We start from the raw sequence: 16,703 nt of genomic DNA on the forward strand, positions 1-16,703 counted from the left end.
AAGAATTGTCTAGTGGTGTCTTCCTGAGACCCAGTAAAGATGAGCAAGTCTTCAGAGTGAGCATGCATTGGCAATCCAATGAGAAGTGATCAGTCCTCAGACAAAGGTGCCAGCCATCACAGCACTGTGGCACACAAACCAGAGAATAACCGGTCCGATAGCCGGTCTGTGCTGAGTTTGCTGACGTGGAGATGCCGGCGTTGGACTGGGCTAAAACAGAAAGAAATCTCACAACACCAGCTTAAAGTCCAACAGGTTTATTTGTAGCAAACACCCCAAGCTTTCAGAACACACTGGGGTGTTTGGTACAAATAAACCTGTTGGACTTTAAGCAGGTGTTGTGAGATTTCTTTCTGGGTTTGCTGACACAGCCATGGTAGAACTTCAGTTGCCGCATTGGTCTCAGCGCTGCTGGTCTGGAGGAACAAATCATTCGGTATCTTGGACCCAATCATAGCCCAACTGGATATGTGAAGACCCAGGCTCAAGCATGGAGAACAGCACTTTTAGAACTGTACCCAAGCAAGCTCATGACAGATGGCAAGGAAACTGCATTTTGTACACAGCATTTAATATTTGCAACCAGGATTATTAGCTCACTTAACTATCACTTCCATTTTTTGTTGCTTTTTTTTTAATTGATCTGTGGGACATGGGTGTCGCTGGCTGGCCAGCATTTATTGCCCATCAATGGTTGGCCCTTGGAGAGCAGTTGAGAATCGACTACACTGCTGGGATTCTGGAGTCACATGTAGGCCAGGCCAGATAAGGAGGGCAGATTTCTTTGCCTAAAGGACGTCAGTGAACCAGATGGGTTTTTCTGACAGTCAACAATGGTTTCGTGGTCATCAATAGATTCTTAACTCCAGAGTTTTGTGTTGTAGTTTCACTTTCGCCAAGTTGGCAACTCAATGGACCAAATGGACTCCTTCTGCACTGCAGGGATTCAATGATTTGATAGTTTTCAGGCATAGCTGCTGTTTCTCCTGGGCATGCCCTCTGACACTCCTCATTAAACCTCATTGTTCATTCATATTGATACCGCTGTACTCAAAACAGGTTTCAGAGAGTATGCCAGCAAACAAAAAGGTGACTTACTGAGGCAGCAATGTTGATTTTGTGAACTTTGGAACTCAGCCCGACTAAAACGAACCTTGTGTCGCTCGCCTCCAGAACCGCAATACTTAAATAAAACAGCGCTGCAGTGAAGTGGTAGAAAACATCCTGAATAAAGAGAAATTATTATCTTAAATTTGTGGCATTTGTTTTGCGATAATTTTTCAAATTCAATAATTTGCTTTCCCAAAAGTTTGCAAACAGGCACAGAGGAAAAAATGGCTAGGAATTCAGAACCCACCCCCACCCCCCCACCCCACCCCACACACACGCACACACGCACACGCACCTTGCACAGCGTTTTTTCTGGTGGTGGAGACAGGTGAACCACAGGAGAGACCTTGGATGGCCTGGTGGTATTACTATTAGACTATTAATCCAATAACTTAGTTAATGCAATGGGGACCTGGGTTCAAATCCCACAATGGCAGGTTTAAAAAAATCTAGAATTAAGAATCTATTGATGCCCATGAAGCCATTGTTGATTATCAGAAAAACCCATTTTGTTCACTAATGTCCTTTAGGGAAGGAAATCTGCCATCCTTACCTGGTATGGCCTACATGTGACTCCAGAGCCACAGGTGAGTCATGGGAATTTTACAGTGCAAAAGCACAGCTTGGGATATCTTCCTTAATGAAGGAGTCAATCAGTCCCACTTCCTCACTCTTCCCTCTTAATGTTATCTTTTTTCAGTATTTGCCTGTCTCCCTTTAAAAGGTGGTACAGATTCTGCTCCCTCCATGTGTCTGGATACATCCTTCCTCATTGCCCTGTGTTAAAATCCTGGAACTCTCTCTCTATAACAGCACTGTGATGTACCAACACCACATGGACTGTAGTGGTTCAAGAAGGCAACTCACCGCCACCTTCAAGGGCAGTTATGGACAGGGCAATAAATGCTGAGCCAGCCAGCAATGCTCACATCCCACAGGTAAATAAAAAACAAGCCCCCATCACGACAATATTCTGCACTCCTGCTCTGACCAAGACTGCAGGAAACTACAGAAGACTGTGAATGTAGCCCCATCCATCACGCAATCAGCCTCCCATCCAATTGACTTTGATACACTTCCTGCTGCCTCGGCAAAGCAGCCAGCATAATCAAGAACTCCACACACCCCAGTCATTTTCTCTTCCATCAAAAGTCCGAGGTCATGTACCAACCGACTCAAAAGCAGCTTCTTCCCCGCTGCCGTCAGACTTCTGAATGGACCTATCTCGCATTAAGTTAATCTTTCTCTACACCTTAGCTACGACTATAACACTATATTCTGCTTTAATACTATACTCTCTGTAACACTATACTCTCCTTTACTTCTTCCCTTGTGTACTCTATGAATGGGATGTTTTGTCCGTGCAGCAAGAAACAATACTTTGTTAATACATGTGATAACAATAAATCAAATTAAATCAAATCACATACAGCTCTCCAATCATTCTAAAATGTCTCTACTGATCAAATCACTAATGGAAATGATTTCTCCAAATTTATTTTACCAAAAATAATTGCAATCAGAAGTTAAGTCACACAAATAAAGAGCTTTTAGCAATTATATTGTAATGCAAATAAAATTGGTTTATATGTTCCTGTACTGTGTATTACTGGGACAGAGGTGCTAATGTCACTCCATCGGAATGATATCCAAGATTGAATCTTGGAAATTATACACTACTTTTCATATGTGACTCTGTCATAAATTCCACACAGATCAATTATTGGCGTTTCATTGGAGCAATGTTGATTATTCCCTACATAGTCACTGACGAGCTACCAACACCCATGGATCTAAAGTTTATTTATTAGTCACAAGTAAGGCTTACATTAACACAGCAATGAAGTTACTGTGAAAATCCCCTAGCCGCCACACTCAGGTGCCTGCTTGGGTCAATGCACCTAACCAGCACGACTGTGGGAGGGAGTCGGAGGAAACCCATGCAGATACAGGGAGAACGTGCAGGCTCCACACAGACAGTGACCCAAGCTGGGAATCGAACCTAGGTCCCTGGCACTGTGAGGCAACAGCGCTAACCACTGTGCCACCCCTGCACTCCTGCAGTGCTGCCAACACTTTAGGATTTCATTAACGATTAGCTGGTGGGTAATTTCAATTAGCCACCCAGCTGTCAAACGGCAAGGGAGGACCTATTAAAACTGAGAATTCAGTCTAACCGCTCTGTTCAGTTTGGTCACCATTTTATCTCCTTTTCCTGGTGTCATCAACAGTGTTTTTAAAGGCATGTAGTCAAATCTGTGACGAGAGATTCTTGAGTGGTCTTCCTCCTGGATTGAGATATCATGTAAAATAAAGCACTGCAACGTGTTAACTTGGTTGCTGAGGTTAGAGTATCACAGACAGGTTTGCAATGAGAACTTGTTCTGTTGCCTAATACAGAGCTCACAGACATACCACTGCAGTCCACGCAGAGGAACTGTTCTGAACTCCAGCCAGGTACAGAATGAGCAGCAATGTCGTTATAACAAAACAGAAAACCGATACAAACATCACCCAGCCTTGATCGCCTGGGAATGAAACTAGCGCGGAAGCCACAAGGATCCAAACCAGGCCACCAAAAACCTAGAAAGAGAAAAACAAACAAAAACATCATATAGTCATTTTTTAAAATACAGCAACACATTTAGAGTCATAGAATCCCTACAGAGCAGAAGGAGGGCATTCGGCCCATCGAGAGCACACCTTCAATCCCACCTAGATCTATCCCTGTAACCTCACCAATCCCTCTCATCTACACATCCCAGGAAGCTAAGGGTCAATCTAGCATGGCCAATCAACCCACACATCTTTGGAATGTGGGAGGAAACCGGAGCACCTGGAGGAAACCCATGCAGACACAGGGAGAACGTGCAAACTCCACACAGACACTGACCCAAGCCAGGAATCGAACCCGGGTCCCTGGAGCTGTGAAGCAGCAGTGCTAACCATTGTGTCACCAGGCTGCCCAAATTTACAATTTGACATTCTCGCTAAAGTGTGATAAGAGTGAGACAAAGTGCTATGACATGTCTCTTTTTTTGATTGATAGTCAAAAGCATCATAATCAGATAAAATGCATACTCAATCCATCACGCAAACCAGCTTTCCATCCATTGATTCTGTCTGCACTTCCCATTGCCTCGGAAAAGTAGCCAGCATAATCAAGGACTTCACGCTCCCTGGACACACTCTCTTCCACCTTCTTCCGTCAGGAAAAAGGTACAGAAGTCTGAGGACACACACCAACTGACTCAAGAGCGGCTTCTTCCTTGCTGCCATCGGGCTTTTGAATAGACACACCTTGCACTAAATTGATCTTTCTCTACTCCCTAGTGTAACACTACACTCTGCACCCTCTCCTTTCCTTATCTATGAACAGTATGTTTGTCTGTACGGTGCGCAAGAAATAATATTTTTCATTGTATACTAATACATGTGATAATAATAAATCAAATCAAATTATTCCATTTCTAGACTATTGGATGTACCCACAACTTGACATTGTCTAAGAAGTCATATTCATGGAGCCCTTTCCATCACTACAGGGATTGCATCAGTTCAATAATTCCATGAAGGAATTAGACATAGCTCCATGTTCACCGTGTCCAGCACTGTGAAACCACAGGACCTGACCTGCCATTGAAAGGAGCGAGTTCAAAACTAATCAGAGGAGAGGACATTTAGTGAGCAAGTGATAGAAACATAGAAAATAGGAGCAGGAGCTCGGCCCTTCGAGCCTGCTCCACCATTTATTGTGATCATGGTTGATCATCCAACTCAATAGCCTGAACCTGCCTTCCACCCCCACCACCCCCATCCCCCACCCCCACACATCCTTTGATCCTCTTGGCCACAAAAGCTCCATCTTGCTCTTCCTTGAAAACTCACAGGGCAGTATTCTTGGCCATTTACTTTCCACCACCACTGCCAGCGAGAATGGAGAATCAGGCAATCAGTCAAATCTGCATTCACTGCAGTGGGACTGGATAATCCCAGCTGTGGGTGAGGTCGGAGAAACCGGCCCACAGTGTCTTGGCCTCAATTGCTTTCGGGGGTAGCGAATTCCACAGCTTCCCACTCTCAGGTTGAAGAAATGTCTCCTCATCTCAATCGTAACAGGTTTACCCCATATGCTTAGACAGTGGCCCCTGGTACAGGACCCCCCCAATTTATAAAGCTCTGGAATAGACTCTTCAGAGACACAGAGGAAGTAAATAGCCCTGATTCTGCAAATGAAATAGAATTATTTCTGAAATAACATTTTGAAATGCTGTACATGTGTAATTTGAGACATAGGCCAGAATTTTACTGGTACGCCCTCTCTGAGTCTCGGAGGGCAGGATCATACGAATCTCAGGCAGACGTACCAGTAAACTTCTGCCTTTAGTGTAGTAAGCAAAGCGCACTATGGAGGAAGAAATGGCCATAGATTTCAAGGCTTTATACCATTAAATCTGCTGTAGACTAACTGACTGCTATGATTAATCAATAGCTCCATTATCATTGACAAATTTCTCAATTTTCAGCCATGATCACAATGAATGGTGGAGCAGGTTCAAAGGGTCACAAAATTTTTTTGTCAATTATCTCACTCCTGAACACTGTCCATTGGTCATTGCTGGAGCTGCTCATTATGTGTGTGTGTAGGTGCAGCACAGGGGCACGATGGCACAGTGGTCAGCACTGCTGTCTCACAGCCCCAGAGGCCTGGGTTCGATACCGTTCTTGGGTGACTGTTTGTGTGGAATTTGTACGTTCTCCCTGTTTTACATAGATGATTTGGAGTTGGAGATCGAGTGCAATGTGTCAAAATTCGCAGATGACATTAAAATGAGTGGCAGAGCAAAGTGTGCAGAGGACGCTGAAAGTCTGCAAAGGGATATAGAGTGGGTGAGGGTCTGGCAGATGGAGTACAAAGTTGTGAGGGCCATCTATTTTGGTAGGAATAACAGCAAAATGGACTATTATTTAAATGGTAAAAAATTGCAGCATGCTGCTGTGCAGAGGGACCTGGATGTCCTTGTGCAGGAATCTCAAGGAGTTGGTTTGCAGGTACAGCAGGTAATTAAGAAGGCAAATGGAATTTTGTCCTTCATTACTAGAGGGATGGAGTTTAAAAACAGCAAGATTATGTTGCAGCTGTATAAGGTGCTGGTGAGGCCACACCTGGAGTACTGTGTACAGTTTTACATAAGAACATAAGAACATAGGAAATAGGAGCAGGAGTAGGCCATCTAGCCCTTCGAGCCTGCCCCGCCATTCAATAAGATCATGGCTGATCTGTTGTGGCTCAGTTCCACATTCCCGCCCTCTCCCCATAACCCTTAATCCCCTCTCTTATCAAAAACCCGTCAACCCGCGTCTTAAAAATATTTAGCGAGGTAGCCTCCACCACTTCAACGGGCAGAGAATTCCAGAGATTCACCACCCTTTGAGTGAAGAAGTTAGAACATAGAACATAGAACATTACAGCGCAGAACAGGCCCTTCGGCCCACGATGTTGCGCCGACCAGTTAAAAAACAATGACTCTCTAACCTAAACCAATCCCTTTTCATCCATAAACCTATCCACAGATCTCTTAAATGCCCCCAAACTAGGCGCATTTACAACTGCAGCAGGCAGGGCATTCCAATCCCTCACCACCCTCTGGGTAAAGAACCTACCCCTGACATCCGTCCTATAACTACCACCCCTTAATTTAAAGCCATGCCCCCTCGTGCTAGCTTTCTCCATCCGAGGAAAAAGGCTACCACTATCCACCCTATCTAAACCTCTAATCATCTTATATGTTTCAATAAGATCCCCTCTTAGCCGCCTTCTTTCTAGCGAAAACAACCTCAAATCCCTCAGTCTCTCCTCATAGGACCTCCCCTCCATACCAGGCAACATCCTGGTAAACCTCCTCTGCACCCTCTCCAAAGCTTCCACATCCTTCCTATAATGTGGGGACCAGAACTGCACACAATACTCCAAGTGCGGCCGCACCAGAGTTGTGTACAGTTGCAACATGATGCTGCGACTCCTAAATTCAATCCCCCTACCAATAAACGCCAAGACACCGTATGCCTTCTTAACAACCCTATCTACTTGATTCCCTACTTTCAGGGATCTATGTACACATACACCTAGATCCCTCTGTTCATCCACACTATTCAGAGTCCTACCGTTAGCCCTATACTCAACACATCTGTTATTCCTACCAAAGTGAATTACCTCACGCTTCTCCGCATTAAACTCCATCCGCCACCTCTCAGCCCAGCTCTGCAACCTGTCTAAGTCTCCCTGCAAACTATGACACCCTTCCTCACAATCTACCACACCTCCGACTTTGGTGTCATCAGCAAATTTACTAATCCACCCAACTATACCCTCATCCAGATCATTAATAAAAATTACAAACAGCAGTGGCCCCAAAACAGATCCCTGAGGCACACCACTCGTAACTGAACTCCATGACGAATATTTACCATCAACCACCACCCTCTGTCTCCTATCTGCTAGCCAATTCCTGATCCAATTTCCTAGATTACCCTCAATCCCATACATCTGCATTTTCTGCAGAAGCCTACCATGGTGAACCTTATCAAACGCCTTACTAAAATCCATATATACCACATCAACTGCCTTTCCCCCATCCACCTCTTTGGTCACTTTCTCAAAAAACTCAATAAGGTTAGTAAGGCACAACCTACCCGCTACAAAACCATGCTGACTATCTCCAATCAATTCATTACTCTCCAAATAACTATAAATCCTATCCCTAATAATTTTTTCTAAAACCTTGCCCACAACAGAAGTAAGACTCACCGGTCTATAATTCCCGGGGAAGTCTCTGTTCCCCTTCTTAAACAATGGGACAACATTCGCTATCCTCCAATCTTACGGTACTATACCTGAGACCAACGACGACCTGAAGATCAGAGCCAGAGGCTCTGCAATCACCTCTCTTGCCTCCCAGAGAATCCTAGGGTAAATCCCGTCCGGACCAGGGGACTTATCCATTTTCAAACCCTCAAGAATATCCAGCACATCCCCCTTATCAACTGCAATACTGTCCAGTTTACACCCCTGCAACCCAGTGTTCTCCTCAGCTACATTCATGTCCCCCTGCGTGAACACCGAAGAGAAATATTGGTTCAATGCCTCACCAATCTCTTCCGGTTCCACACACAACTTCCCTCTGCTGTCTGTAACTGGCCCTAATCTTGCCCTAACCAACGTTCTGTTCTTAACATACCTATAGAATGCCTTAGGATTCTCCTTAATCCTATCAGCCAAAGTCTTCTCATGTCCTCTTTTAGCCCTTCTTAACTCCCTCTTCAACTCCCTCCTAGCCAATCTAAAGCTTTCTAGTGCACTACCTGAGCCCTCAAGTCTCATCCGAACATAAGCCTCCTTTTTCTTTTTAACCAACGAATCAATTTTTTAGTGCACCACGGTTCCCTAGCCCTACCAATTCCTCCTTGCCTGACAGGGACATACCTATCAAGGACTCGCAGTAGCTGCTCCTTGAAAAAACTCCACATTTCGGACGTTCCCAGTCCCTGTAGTCTCCTAGTTCAACCTATGCTTCCTAATTCTCTCCTAATAGCCTCATAATTACCCTTCCCCCAGCTAAAACTACTGACCCGAGGTTCATGCCTATCCCTTTCCATCACTAAGGTGAACGTAACCGAATTGTGGTCACTATCACCAAAATGCACACCAACTTCCAAGTCCAGCACCTGGTCTGGCTCATTTCCCAGCACCAAATCCAATATAGCCTCACCTCTAGTTGGCCTATCAACATACTGAGTCAAAAAACCTTCCTGCACGCTTTGTACAAAAACTGACCCCTCTAACGAGCTAGAGCTATAGCAATTCCAATCAATATTAGTAAAGTTAAAGTCCCCCATAACAATTACCCTATTACTTTCACTCCTAACCAGGACCGTCTCCGCAATCCTTTCCTCAACCTCTCTAGAACTTTTAGGAGGTCTATAAAAGACTCCCAACAGGGTGACCTCTCCTCTTCTATTTCTAATCTCCGCCCATACTACCTCAACAGACAAGTCCTCATCAAACTTCCTCTCTGACACTGTGACACAGTCCTTGACTAATAATGCTACCCCTCCCCCCCTCTACCTCCTTCTCTGCTCCGACTAAAGTATTTGAACCCCGGAACCTGCAACAACCATTCCTGACCCTGCTCTATCCATGTCTCAGAAATGGCCACAACATCAAAGTCCCAGGTACTGATCCACGCTGCAAGTTCATCTACTTTATTGCGAATACTCCTCGCATTAAAGTATACGCATTTCAAACCCTGCTCCGCCCCACCCCTGCGATGCTGTGCATTGCAGTCCCCATCTATGCCCCCCTCACTTTCACCCCCTCTACTCAGGATCCCACCCCCCCTCCGAATCAGTTTAAACCTCCCTGCATAGCCTTTGCAAATTTACCCCCCAGGATATTGGTTCCCCTCCGATTCAGGTGCAGACCATCACTCTTATAGAGGTCCCACCTTCCCCAGAATGAGCCCCAATTGCTCAAGTACCTGAACCCCTCCCTCCTGCACCATCCCCTCAGCCACAAGTTCAAACTTTCCCTCTCTCTATTCCTCTCTAAACTATCCCGTGGCACAGGCAAGAGTCCGGAGATAACCACTCTTTCTGACTTGGCCTTTAGTTTCCACCCCAACTCCATAAATCTCTGCTTAATATCCCCTTCCCTTAACCTCCCTATGTCATGCGTCCCCACATGAACTATAACTTGGGGTTGATCTCCCTCTCCCCTAAGAGTCCTGAATACCCTTTCCGATACATCCCGGACCCCAGCCCCTAGTAGGCAACACACCAGCCCTGAGTCCCTACCATTACTTCCAACTCTCCTATCCGTCCCCCTAACTGTGGAGTCCCCAATCACTAGGCCCAATCTTTTACAGCCCCTAACCACCTGAGCTTTCACAACAGGCTCACCCCCAGAGACCTGCTCCCTTTGGCTATCCCCAGTTGATTCCTCCTCAACTGTAGCCTCCAGGACCGAAAACCTATTTTGGAGGGGAACAGCCCCAGGGGATTGTCCCCCCAATTGCTTCTTTCCCCTCTTCCTGGCATTTACCCAAGACTCATTTCTAGGAGTGACTATCTCCTTATAACACCTATCGATGTCCTCCTCCGCCTCCCGAATTATGCGGAGTTCCTCTAATTCCACCTCCAGCTCCTTTACACGCTCCTCCAGAAGCTGCAATCGAACACACTTCCTACAAGTAAAATCACCTGAAACACTACTGGAGTCCCTCACCACATACATCCCACAGGAGATGCAGCTTACTGCCTGAACTGCCATCCCTGAAACAATTACCAGCAGAAAAAAAACAAAAGAAAATAAAACTTCCCACACACTTATAATTAGGTTAGAGGAGGTGGGAGGGTGGGATTCTCTACCAGTGTAGAGGATCGGGTATCCCCTCTGCTCTAATTTATAGGGTCAGGGACCCAAGAAAAAAGAACTACAACTACCGGTAAGCGTCCTAGTGACGACTTCCGGCTTCTAACTAATTTTTAAAAAACCGCCAATACTCGCGACTTTAAACTAGAAATAAAAAGTTAAAAAATATAAACAGAAAATGCACCTTTCTTGCTGCCTCCTCACACGCCCAAAAATCACTGCCTCTCGATGCTGCTCCTCAAGAACAATCAGTTCTTCCTCAACTCCGTTCTAAACCGCCTCCCCTTTATCTTGAGGCTGTGCCCCCTAGTCCTATTATCCTTTCTGAGCGGAAAGAGTCTCTCCACCTCTATCCTATCCATCCCATTCATCATCTTATACATCTCAATGAGATCTCCCCTCATTCTTCTAAACTCTAATGAGTACAAGCCTAGTTTATTCAGCCTCTCCTCATAGGCAACCCCCTCAACTCCGGTATCAGCCTAGTAAACCTCCTCTGCACTCTCTCCAAGGCCAAAATATCCTTGCGTAAGTGCGGCGCCCAAAACTGCACACAGTACTCCAGCTGCGGCCTCACCAATGCCCTATATAGCCGCAGCAAGACCTCCCTACTTTTATATTCAATCCCCCTCGCGATGAAGGCCAGCATCCCATTTGCCTTCCTGACCACCTGCTGCACCTGCAGGCTGGGTTTTTGCGATTCATGCACAAGGAACCGAGGTCCCTCTGCACCGTCGCCTGCTGCAGTTTTTCTCCAAGTAAGTAATAATCCTTCCTACCATTATTCCTACCAAAGTGGACCACCTCGCACTTGCCAACATTAAATTCCATTTGCCATTTCCTGGCCCATTCGCCCATCCTATCTAGATCCTTCTGCAGGCTCTCCACACCCTCCGCGCAATTTGCCGTTCCACCAATCTTGGTGTCGTCAGCAAATTTCGACACCCTACACTCGGTTCCCTCCTCCAGATCATCTATATAAATGGTAAATAGCTGAGGCCCCAGCACCGACCCCTGGGGCACTCCACTAGTCACCATCCGCCAATCCGAATAGCACCCATTAACCCCCACTCTCTGCCTCCTATTTGACAACCAATCCTCTATCCACGCTAACACCCTACCCCCAACTCCAAGTCCCCTTACCTTCTGCAATAACCTCTTGTGGTCTCCTTACTTGGGAAAAGATATACTGGATCCATAAGAGATGGGTGAGATCCTCAATGAACGTTTCTCATCAATGTTTACTATTGACAAAAGCATGGATGTTAGGGAACTTGGGGAAATAAATATTGATGTCTTGAGGAATGTACAGGTTACAGAGAAGGAGGTGCTGGAAGTCTGAAAGTGCATCAAGTTGATAAGTCAATGGGATCTGATGAAGTGTATCCTAGTGTGGGAGGCTAGGGAGGAAATTGCGGATTTCCTAGCAGAGATATTTGAATCGTCGATAGTCACAGGTGAGGTGCCTGAAGATTGGAGAGTGGCAAACGTTGTGCCTTTGTTTAAAAAAGGCTGCAGGGAAAAGCCTGGGAGCTACAGACTGGTGAGTCTCACATATGTGGTGGGTAAGTTGTTGGAAGGTATTTTGAGAGACAGGATCTACAGGCATTTAGAGATTCAAGGACTGATTAGGAACCATCAACATGGCTTTGTGAGTGGAAAATCATGTCTCACAAATTTAACTGAATTTTTAAAAGGGATAACCAAGAAGGTAGATAAGGGCAGTGCTGTTGATGTTGTCTCCACGGACTTTAGCAAGGCCTTTGACAAGGTACCGCATGGTAGGTTGTCGCATAAATTTAAATCTCACAGGATCCAGGGTGAGGTATCTAAATGGATACAAAATTGGTTTCTTGACAGAAGCCAGAGGGTGGCTGTAGAGGGTTATTTTTCAAACTGGAGGCCTGTGATCTCCGGTGTGTTTCAGGGATCAGTGCTGGGTCCACTGTCATTTGTCATTTATATTAATGGTTTGGATGAGAATATAGGAGGCATGGTTAGTAAGTTTGCAGATGACACCAAGATTGGTGGCATAACGGACAGTGAAGAAAGTTATCTCTAATTGCAACGGGATCTTGATCAATTGGATCAATGGGCTGACAAATGGCAGATGGAGTTTAATTTAGACAAATGCAAGGTAATGTGTTTTAGTAGGTTGAGCCAGGGCAGTACTTGCTCAGTTAATGGTAGGGTGTTGGGGAGAGTTACAGAACAAAGAGATCTAGGGGTACATGTTCATAGCTCCTTGAAAGTGAAGTCACAGGTTGACAGAGTGGTGAAGAAGGCATTCAGCATGCTTGGTTTCATCAGTCAGAACATTGAATACAGGAGTTGGGGCGTCTTGTTGAAGTTGTACAAGACATTGGAAAGGCCACACTTAGAATACTGTGTGCAATTCTGGTTACCCTATTATAGAAAGGATATTATTAAACTAGAAAGAGTGCAGAAAAGATTTACAAAGATGCTACCGGGACAAGATGGATTGAGTTATAAGGAGAGGCTGAATAGACTGGGGCTTTTTTTCTCTGGAGTGTAGGAGGCTGAGGGATGACCGTATAGAGGTCTGCAAAATAATGAATGGCATAGACAAGGTAGATAGTCAATATCTTTCCCAAAGGCAGGGGAATCTACAACTAGAGGGCATAGGTTTAAGGTGAGAGGGGAGAGATACAAAAGTGTCCAGAGGGTGGTGAGTGTCTGGAACAAGCTGCCAGAGGTAGTAGTAGAGGTGCTTACAATTTTGTCTTTTAAAAAGCATTTAGATAGTTACATGGGTACGATGGGTATAGAGGGATATGGGCCAAATGTAGGCAATTGGGACTAGTTTAGGGATTTTAAAATAAAGAGCAGCATAGACAAGTTGGGCCGAAGGGCATGTTCCCATACTGTAAACCTCTGTGACTCTATGGCACTGGAAGGGGTGCAGAGGAGATCAATAGGTTGATTCTGGAATTGAGATGGTTGGTTAATGAGGAGAGACTGAGTAGACTGGGGCTATACGCATTGAATTTAGAAGAATGAGGGGGGATCTGATAGAAACAAAAATTATGAAGGTAAGATAGAAGCAGGGAGGTTGTTTCCACTGGTGGGTGAAACTAGCCATGATGTGGAGATGCCGGCGTTGGACTGAGGTAAGCTCTTTGTAGAAACTTGATGTCTGTGTTGTTTCCTTTGTAGAAACTTGATGTCTATATCGACATAGGCATCAAGTTTCTACAAAGAAAAGGACTACAGATCACGAACCCACTCAGGTCAACCTATAACACAGACTACGCTGAGAGACTTTGCCATCACACCTCTCTCACACTCCTCAACCACCTCATACACCAGCTCTACAGCAAACGCCACATCCTGGAAACCAAGATAGAGTCCATACTCTCAACTTGCGCTCAGGACGCAGATCAGGTGCGAAACATGGCCAAGCAGATGAGATAATGGAACTACGCCATCTACATGCACACCAAGAACAGGAAACTTGAGAAACTCAGCATCACCACCAGCAGCAACCAAACCTCCCCTGGTACCAGAGTAGAAAACAGTACACCGCAGGGAAGTCCATTGTCAACTTGTCGGATTACACACCTCAACCAGATGAAATCGAAGTTCTCAGCCCAGGTCTCAATTTCTGCCCTACCACCAAAATAGACCCCATCAGTCTTGCAGCGGACACGGAGGAATTCATTGGGTGAATGAGGCTGTGGGAATTCTTCCACAAACCGGAAGAGGCTAATGAGACAGCCAATGAACCAGAACAGCCGAAACTTCTTATGGGTGAAACTAGAACAAGAGGGTATGACCTCAAAATAAGGGAAAGCAGACTTAGGACTGAGTTAAGGAGGAACCTCTTCACACAAAGGGCTGTGAATCTGTGGAATTCCCTGCCCAATGAAGCAGTTGAGGCTACCTCATTGAATGTTTTTAAGGCAAGGATAGATAAACTTTTGAACAGTAAAGGAATTAAGGGTTATGGTGAGTGGGTGGGTAAGTGGAGCTGAGTCCACATAAAGATCAGCCATGATCTTATTGAATGGCAGAACAGACTCGAGTGGCCAGATGGCCTTCTCCTGCTCCAAGTTCTAATGTTATCATGCCTGCGAGTGTTTCCTCTGGGTGCCTTGGTTTCCTCCCACAGTCCAAATATATGTGGGTTAAATGGATTGGCTGTGCTAAATTGCCACTTAGTGCCGCAAGATGTGTAGGTTAGGGGGATTAGCCAGATAAATGTGTGGGGTTATGGGCATAGGGCGGGGTGGAGGGCCTGGGTAAGATACGCAGTCAGAGTCAGTGCAGACTCAATGGGTTGAGTGGCTTCTTATGTACTGGAGGGATGCTATGATTATATTTGGCCAGGATATCCCAACTCTGAATGGCCTGCCAATATTCATCGTTCAGGTTTATTGGAATAGTCCAGTGATGAAATGGGGCAACAATTATCATCTATGAATCTGTATGTCGACAAAGGAGTCAATGAGTAGGGGGAAGAAGAAAATTGAAGGGGCAAAAGAACTTTTAAAATTGAAGCTAGCTCATAGGTTAAGTGGCACAGTGGTTAGCACTGCTGTCTCACAGCGCCAGAGACCTGTGTTCAATTCCGGCCTCGGGTCACTGTTCATGTGGAGTTTGCATATTCTCCCCGTGTTTGCATGTGTTTCTGGTTTCCTCCCAAAGATGTGCGGGTTAGGTGAATTGGCCATACTAAATTAGCCCCTTAGTGTCAGAGGGATTAGTAGGGTAAATAGGTGGGGTTACAGGGACAGAGCCTGGGTGGGATTGTTGTCAGTGCAGGCTCGATGGGCCAAATGGCCTCCTTCTGTGCTGTAGGGATTCTGTGAATAAACTCAGCCATTGTCTCAACCTCAAGTATTGCTTCACCTCCGGCCTTGATTACAAATCAGAAATGTCACCATGGCTTCCATTCAAGTTCAGGTTTAACTTTCCGGCTTTACTCCCCCATTTATCCTCAGCTTTCTCATTTCAATCCAGCTCACCTTTAACTTCAAAGTGTTCTTCGTCTTCAACCTCAATCTCACTGCAGTCTCAGCCTCAGTTCCAACCTGAAACTTGAGCCCAGACCCTTCACCCCAACCTCAGCCGTCTGCAAGTGAGTGAGCTGGAGCGGTTTAACAGGAAAAGCGGAGGGAGAGATACCATGCTGTAGAATTCGCTCCAAGTGTTAGCCCTTGAGGCAGAAACCATGGCAACATTTCTAGGATCGACTGGACGGTCAGATGAAGGAAAAGGTATGTGAACAGTGTGTGTAAAAATGATTAGAACTATTGAGTCATAATAACACAGAAGGAAGTCAGATACCCACTGCAGCTATCCCAGTTGCGATTAGAATTATTTACACAAATGGAATATTAAAAGTAGCATGAACTGACTGGGCAGATGCTGTTCCCTGCTGTAACTTCTATATCTTTCTCTATAATGCATCTTGTTAGCATTTGCGTACCTTGATTAAAAGACCAGCCTGCTGGACCAAGTGGCCTGTAAACCACAGAATCCCTACAGTGCAGAAGGAGTCCATTTGACCCATCGGGTCTGCACCAGCTCTCTGTCAGAGTATTTTAGTAAGAAGTCTCGCATCACCAGGTTAAAGTCCAACAGGTTTATTTGGTAGCAAAAGCCACTAGCTTTTGGAGCACTTGCTGCCCCTTCGTCAGATGAGGAAGAGGCAGCAAGCGCTCCGAAAGCTAGTGCTTTTGCTACCAAATAAACCTGTTGGACTTTAACCTGGTGTTGTGAGACTTCTTACTGTGCTTACCCCAGTTCAACGCCGGCATCTCCACATCATATTCCCACAGTCCAAAGATGTGTGGGTTATGTGGATTAGTGGGAGAAATATTTGGGATTACAGGGCAGGGGCTTGGGTAAAATACTCTCATGATGTGGAGATACTGGCGTTGGACTGGGGTAAGCACAGTAAGAAGTCTCACAACACCAGGTTAAAGTCCAACAGGTTTATTTGGTAGCACAAGCTTTCGGAGTGTCGCTCCTTCTTCAGGTGAGTGAGGAGTTGTGTTCACAAACAGGGCATATATAGGAAATCTTTACTAAAAGGCAAAAGATTGACACAATCTGAAGAGAAACCAGAGCATATACAAATTCAGTTTATGAGATAATGGTTGAAATGCGAGTCTTTACAGATAATCAAGTTTTAAAG

At 45.4% G+C, this 16,703-nt stretch overlaps 1 protein-coding gene across 1 annotated transcript in view; it reads right to left on the bottom strand.

Annotated features, from left to right (window-relative positions):
- Positions 1 to 16,703, bottom strand: part of LOC145345192 (myelin and lymphocyte protein-like) — a 29,629-nt gene that overhangs the window by 6,378 nt on the left and 6,548 nt on the right. The window contains exons 2-3 of the mRNA XM_080192929.1: positions 3,526 to 3,693; positions 1,099 to 1,224 (exon numbers count right to left, since the gene is read on the bottom strand). Of these exons, the coding sequence (XP_080049055.1) occupies positions 1,099 to 1,224; positions 3,526 to 3,693 (294 nt within the window). The remainder of the gene's footprint in view (positions 1 to 1,098; positions 1,225 to 3,525; positions 3,694 to 16,703) is intronic.

This window comes from Carcharhinus amblyrhynchos, chromosome 7 (assembly GCF_965287045.1).
Source record: "Carcharhinus amblyrhynchos chromosome 7, sCarAmb.v2.hapA, whole genome shotgun sequence".
In the NCBI taxonomy this organism is placed as follows: domain Eukaryota; kingdom Metazoa; phylum Chordata; class Chondrichthyes; order Carcharhiniformes; family Carcharhinidae; genus Carcharhinus; species Carcharhinus amblyrhynchos.